At 53.0% G+C, this 7,096-nt stretch overlaps 1 protein-coding gene across 4 annotated transcripts in view; it reads left to right on the top strand.

Moving 5' to 3' along the window:
* Positions 1 to 4,576: 4,576 nt before the first annotated feature.
* Positions 4,577 to 7,096, top strand: part of Khdrbs3 (KH RNA binding domain containing, signal transduction associated 3) — a 139,152-nt gene continuing 136,632 nt past the window's right edge. For 2 of the 4 annotated variants that reach the window (XR_005976176.1, XM_041672480.1), the window contains exon 1: positions 4,577 to 4,977. Coding sequence is in view for 3 of the 4 variants with exons in the window: in XM_041672480.1 (XP_041528414.1) it covers positions 4,890 to 4,977 (88 nt within the window). In the remaining variant the exon portion in view is untranslated. Of the gene's footprint in view, positions 4,978 to 5,589; positions 5,797 to 7,096 lie in introns of those variants that run through there. The other 2 variants (XM_041672477.1, XM_041672478.1) reach the window with 2 other exon arrangements.

The following is a 7,096-nucleotide window of genomic DNA, read 5'->3' as shown; positions in this document are numbered from 1 at the left end:
TACACTTTCCAGGCTTAGAAATAGAGACAGGAGGATTTGGAATCTGGAAAGAACGCCTAGGCAGGTCCTGATAGGGTCAAATATGGGGCTCCCTGTCCCCTTTTCCTGCCCGGCGTGTCTGCACACATCTGTCTGTCATAGGACTGACCCTGGACATGTTCATTCTTTTTCTTTTGTGTGCCTACCTTTGAAGACAGGAAGGCTTCCCAGTCCTCTGGTTTCTCTGCTTTACTACGGATTGTTCCTTTTCTTCCTTTGTTCTGCTCTTTCCCGTGATTTTTCTTTTCCTTTTCTTAACCTCATTTTCACTGCCTTCTTCCCCTTTCATTTTCTTCACATGAGAATCACATTCCTTCTCGGGCTGACATTACAATCCTCCCTGGAGTTCTTTTTCAGTGGAGACCTGGCAAAACCAGAGTGACTCTCACACTTCTGCGGGCATGTGCTTCCAAATTTGGCCACGAGGGGGCGTGTGCGCAATATCTGTGGTGTCTTTCCTACTGGAAAAGAAGTCAGATGGCTTCTGCTGTAGTAAAAGGAAATGTGCAAGGGGACCTGGGCTTGCCATCTACCAGACAGAAAGGGGCTTTGCAAAGCATGTGGATGCAGAGTCAGCAGGCGAGCTGTCTCCAAGTATGTGTGGCTGGGCTGGAAGACATGATTTTTCCTGTGTTTAGACTAGGTGGAATAGAGATGACAGATTCAGTGTAAGTGCACACGTGCAAATGCCTGCGTGTGTGTGCACTGACACACTCGCATGTGGCATGTGTATACTCACATGTATGCGTGTGCATATGAGTACATGTTTCCAATTCTCCTTCCAGTTTCTGGCCTATACCAACTTTCTTAGTCACACTATTTTAATCTGAACTTCCTGCTAGCTACCCTATGCACCGAGTATGTCCAACCTCAGAGTCACTCCTGATCTGAGAATTCCTGACTGCCAAGATTTTCCTACCCTTCCAGGGCTGCATTCAGCCCTTTCAGTCATAGCCCCAGCTTTGGGAACCTGTTTTCTGTGGCAACAACTAGAGTCAGTGGCCACAGTGGCTCTCCCTGGTGTCTTTCGCTGTAACGGGCTGATGACGGGTTTCTAGGCGAGGCTGTGCCATCTTTGGGTGCCCTCCTTACATGACAAAGCCACTGTCTCAAAGATCTGAGTAGCAGTGGCGAGTTCCAGAACTGCTTTTTCGGGGGAATGTCCCCTGCATAAAAGACTGCTTGCAGGAAACTGACCGCTTGACCAGATACTGGGGTAGGGAGCTGAGCGGGCTCCAAGGACACAGAAGATGAAGACTCGGTGTGCTAGGTGCCAACAAGAGCAGAAATAAGGGGTGCTTGTGGGGAGAGGAGGAAGAGCCAGAAAGCATTAACACCGTGCCTATGAACAGGTTAGTGAGGTTTGGCCCCGCACACTGGGCATCACCTGTGCCCTGTGCTCAGAGATTGTGAGTGCTGGTGCAAGACTGGTGAGCAAAATGAATTGGGGGGGGAGGGGCATATTGAAACCCGATTTAGACATCTCTACCCAGGAGAATGCAACATAAGGCTCACCCTTCTTAAACAAGTAGAGAAGTCTGTAGTGTGGGCAGCAATCCTTTCGTATAAGGAAACTGTCTCATAGACACAGAGCCTGTGATTGGTGCATGCGCTGATGGTGTCAGGCACCACAGCTGTACCTGACTCAAGGGAGTTAATGTCAGCAACGAGGGCCTGTCCCCTGTCTCTCCTTAGGTGGAGATTATGAATGACAGCCACCCCACCTGGCGGGGTTGCAGAGACTGGCTGTGCTTCCTCTGGAATGGTGGGTAAGGTCGACTTGGGAAGTACTCCTTGCTTCTCAGGGGCTGAGAGGCAAGTCCCTGGCCTGGATCTGAGGAAAAGGCAGCCCTCCTCTTTCTTACTTTGGCAGAGGGACTCCCAGAGAGGTGGACGGAAACTGTGGAGCCTTGGGCAAGGTCTGCAGTGGTTTGGTGACCTTGCCATGAGGTGCCTTTGGAGAGGGCCCCTTTTGTTATGCTATGTCCTCTAAATCCAGAGCAGTCTTAGCACACAGTGTGTGCCTGGTGAGAACCAGAGTATTCTGGAAAGATCCTGGCCTAGAAGCCCACAGACCTGAATGTAATCACTGCCTGCAATGTTTGCATGAAAGCTGCAACTTTTCTCAAGACCTAAGACTTTTTTTTCTATACAACTTGAAAACTGGGGACTGCAGGATGGTGGGTTCATGAAGAACAGCAGAGTATACGGCAAGACATGGAGTGGAGGTGCCCCACAGTGGCTCTTATGGTCCATCCAGACTGGTGGGTGGGAACAATTTTCTGATCCTCTTACAGGAACATCAGTCTTCGTCCCTGGAGGATCAGACATGGGCAATCTCAGTGCTGGGTACCTGCCTTCTTGGAAGGCTCTGTGAGGAGGAGGGTCCCGAGCAGACGCTCCGGCATCTCTGCTGTCAGCTTCGTGGTGCATAGTCCTCCTCCCCAGCTGCTGGCAGGGCATCTCTGCCAAATGCTCCAGAGAGGCTGGAACACAGACCTATCTCACACATCTCAAATAACTATCTGGGAAGGTGGGAGTGGGGAAGGTTTAGAACAGGAGGACCTGGGAGCTCAGGAGGACCTGGAAGCTCAGAAGGACAGCATTGGGGCAGCTGGCAGAGTTGAAGTTATTCAGCCTGAGAGATAGCTTGTGAAGTAAATGGTAACGAGCGGAATCTTTGCTGCATGTATCAAGAGGACTGTGTGTAAAGCTGCCAGGGTAGCCTGGCACTTAATAAAGGCTTAGCAAAGATAATTAGTAAATGCTTAATAAAGATAATCGTCAGTGAAGGTTTAGACTACTACTGAGGCAGACGATGGAAGACACAGGGCAAGAAGCGCTCTTTCACCAGGCACTCACTCCCCTTCTTCCTTAGTGGGGCTGAGAAAACCACTGGAATTTGAATTGGTCCAGGGAGGAAAAAAGACAAGCAAGAGGCATGTGTTTCCATTCAGATGTAAAAGGAGAAAACTTTCCCTCAAGAACCCCGCACTGCCCTGAGGGACTGCTGGCATTATTGAGATATTGGAGGCCCAGATGTGAGGTTTGAAGTTGGGGCACAAGGCCTGAGCAGACCAGCTTGGGGCTCAGGGGCAGAAGTAGGGTCTACCATTTGGATTCTAGGCTACTCTGCTGAGGTTGTGCTCTGTGTCCAGAAGCGAGGACCACACAGATGGTGTCTGCCTGCTGCCTTTCAAAGCTTCTGTTTCAGAGAGTAGCCATGCAAGGCCACAGAACAGCCTGGCTTTCCTCTTGTGCTGGGTCCTCTGAGCTCTCTATGAAATGACCTCTGCCCACCTCCACTTGACAGATGAGGAAACTGAGACACAGGTGACTTAACTTTGCTAAAGGCCATAAATTAGTGACCATTTCATGTCACTGCCTCCTGACAGCTTTGACTACAGAGGGACACGGGGGACACTGTGGCAGGGGACTCTCGGGGCTGCACCTAACAAGGGATCAGGTGTTTGGAGGATTCCTTCAGCAATATTTGCCGGGGTCCTCCCCACATCCATCCTAGGCACCATGCGTTGGAGATCCCTCTCTCAGACAAAACTTGCTGTGCCCTAGGATAGTACTGGGCTAATGAAAGGAGAGGGGCAATTTCGCGAACGGTTTCAAAACACAGGGAGAAGAAAATGAAGCGATTCTTTTTTTTTTTTTTTCTGGGGAGGTCTTGAGGGTTGTAAAGGGACTATCCCGAGGTCAGGACTTGAGGTGGGGCTAAAGGAGAGTCTGAACAAAGACTCTGGAGTCTTTGGCCTGACGTAGGACTTTTATTCCACACACTTTAAGGGCTCTGCAAGGGGCTTGGGAGAGCATTTGCTGGGGTTTGGTTGGGCGGCTAGAAGGAGACATCACCACCCAAGTGCGGTGTGGTAGGTTCCCTCCTGGGGACAATTTTGAGAGACTAACTCATCCATGTCCAGGCACCAGCATGTTTATGGCTAAGGAGAAGCGCAACCCGGAGCAAGTCTTGGAAGACAAAGACAGTCTGAAGGACAGGCGCTTTTATGTAACCGACCTCTGCGCCAAGGGTCTCAGGAGACTGACGTTCCAAGCCGGCCCGGCGTTATTTTCGTACAAATACCAGCGGACAGCAAAGGAGACCTAAGTTAGGCAAGTCCGCGGAGCTTCTTAGAATGAGGCACCTGGTCGCATCGCCTCTTCCCAGATCCGGGTCGGATGAACCCGGGGTCCCCAGGCTCTGCCCTTGCCCCTTCTCCCCCAGAACTGGTGACCTTGGGTGCGCCACTTGACCTGTGAGCCTCAGTTTCCCAGTCTGTGCACGTACAAGGCAATGGTGGACAGCTTAGAGATGCTTGCCGGGGAGCCCGGGGTGGAAGACCCGGGGCCTGGGCACCGGACGCCCCTCCACGACATGCCCGCCGCGGGGCCGCGCAGTCCTAGTGCCCCCACGAGGCGGCGCGCGGCGGGCGGTCAGCTCATCGCGCAGGCGCGGCGGGCGGGGCGGGGAGGGCGCCGGGCAATGCGCGGCGGCTCAGAGCGCGCGGGGCGGCGCGCGGGGCGGGTCGCGGCAGAGCTCGGGCTTCCGAGCGGCTGGCAGGCGAGCCCGACCAGCGCTCCTCGGCTTCGCGGCCCTCTCCTTTCGCTCATCCCGTCGCCGTGCACTCCGCGGCCCGTAGCGCGGTGATCTGGGGCTCCACGGGGCCGGGCTGAGCGGCCGCCGCCCGCCCCGAGCCGCCGCCGCCGCCCGGCCGCCCGCCCGGCTTAGCCGCCGAGGCGCCTGGCGGGGTCCGCGCCGCCGGGGGCGGGCGGCTCGGGCTGCGGGGCGGCTGGCGCGCGCGCGTCGCGGGGCGGAGAAGCGGGCCCGGCGGCCGGCGAGCATGGAGGAGAAGTACCTGCCGGAGCTGATGGCGGAGAAGGACTCTCTGGACCCCTCCTTCACGCACGCCCTGCGCCTGGTGAACCGAGGTGAGCGCGCCGGCCGTTAACGGCACCCGCGCAGCTGGCTCCCGGGAGGAGGGAGGAGGCCGGGCATCTGCCCCGGACTAGAAGCGCAGCCATGGGGACCCTGGGGGACCCAGGGGAAACTTCTGGGCGAAACACAGTGAGTGTCCAGGGTCCTGGGCCTGGACCGACACTGGACGAGACAAATGGACAGGGAGAATGGGGCGCCCCGGGACCTGGAGTGTTTGGGGTGTCCAAGGAGCTGGAAGAAGGCGCTGTGGGGAAATGGATGGGCTTGAGCGGATTGGCTGCGCAGGAGGTGAAGGGAACAGGTGCTTGGGTTGTTAGTGAAGTTTGGGGATCTTGGAAGAGGTTTAGGGTCAGATCCTCCAAACAAGAAAGAGGGGAGGACCCCGGCGGCCCCGAAGGAGGAGCCCAGCCCTTCTCCCACGTTCTTCTGTGTGTGCCCAGGCAGCCACGGGCTGGGCAGTTTGCCGTTCCTGGGGGCGGGCACTCATGCCAGGCTGGCAGTCAGGCGGCCCTTGGAGGACTCAGTTTGGGAGAGGAGGCCCGCCAGAGACCCCGTTCTTGTTCGCCCTTTCTCTCTTCGAGACAAGCTGGGCGGGTGACCCTCATTGGTGGCAGGCTTGGGGTTGAGCACATTGCCAACGGAACCACCCGCCTGTGCCATTTTTCACACTCCTCCAACCAGCGCGGGTGGGAAAGGAGCCGGAAAGTGCCAAGGACAGGGACACTGGGGTTTATGGAGGCACGCCTACCCAGAACAGTATTCTTCAGGCTTACTTCTCCTTTGGCTTCCTGAATCATCTGCTGGGATGGAAGGTAAATGAAGCCTGTCTTCCCCGGATCTGTCTCCTACACCCGGGTCCAGCATATGTGTTTCAGAGGAAGGTGGGCAAGGGAACCTCCGGCCTTCTTTTTATTTCTTCTTCCTTTTTTCCTTTTTCTATTTTCAGGGACAGGATAGAGACATTATCTTGCCAGATAATGTAACTATTTTATGAATCGCTCTGTGCAGTGTGTGCTTCCTAGTTAGGGGTGTGCTTCTCTCAATGCTGGCCCTTACTCTTATTGTTGAGAGAGAAAGATGAGGCAGACATATTCTGTTTGTGTGTAGATTCCTGTGTTTTAGAGCCACGACCTCTGCTACTTGCCTGTTGTAGACAGTTGGTTGTCGCCTAGTGGGCTTGTTGGAGAGACTTACCGTCTCCACGAATTTAAGCTTCTTTTGAATTGTTGAACAGAAATACGTTTACAAGCCTCTCCCATTAATGGCATGCTTATTTTGATTTTTTTTTTTAATCTAACAGGCTTGTGAAAGAGTGGGCATTCACTCCTAAATTAGAGAAAAAGAATTTAAGTTTTACTGCCTGGTCCTTCTGAACAGTTTTGTAGTTAGATTCCTGCCGTTAGGTTTGTACTCCACTCTTTTATGATTTACATATATCTTTGCTGCCTGCTGGGCTGTCATCTCTGTAAGAAATTTCTTTGTACATTGTGTGAGATCAGTGGAGTAGAAATGGTCTGGACTGTGAGACCAAGTACAGTTCTCCTAGTGAAGAAACAAAGTCAAACCAGGGTTGTGCTCAATTAGGGAAACGTGGTTTAAAAGCTAATGAGCTATTTTTTAAAGTCAGGATTATTTTCCGTGCTGTGTTGTCATAGCCTCGTGCTGTTATGATGTTCACAATTCTGTCGGTTCCTGCGTCTACTAGTGTTAATAAGGACTCCATTTCCTGAACCAGATACTGGGGAGGTCTTGTAATTTAGGGCTTGTTTGGTGTTGAACTTGGTTGCCTTGCTTTTCACCCGGCGTGTGATTCTTGGACATTTCTTACCTGTGAAGGAAGCCCTACTGCTAGGATGCTCTTGCTACTGGGAATTTTTACATGACTTGAGATGGAGGCTGATACCCAGAACGCAGTGCTCTGTCATTTAAAATATTAATTATGGTCTCTTATGTAACTCGAACGTTACAAGTGCCTCTTTAAAAACGTCAGGTCTGAAGTCAGCATTCAGGCGATTGTTGGCAAAATTTCATTGGAAATTCGATAGCCACCCTCTTATTGCTTATATGAAAGCCTGTTACTCTTACTTTGCTGTGTTTTTTTCCTATAAGGAA

The sequence above is a fragment of the Microtus oregoni genome, unplaced genomic scaffold (genome assembly GCF_018167655.1).
Source record: "Microtus oregoni isolate MIOR12 unplaced genomic scaffold, Mior012 000022F_ref0000154, whole genome shotgun sequence".
NCBI lineage: Eukaryota > Metazoa > Chordata > Mammalia > Rodentia > Cricetidae > Microtus > Microtus oregoni.
This window is presented reverse-complemented; position numbering and strand designations above follow the sequence as displayed.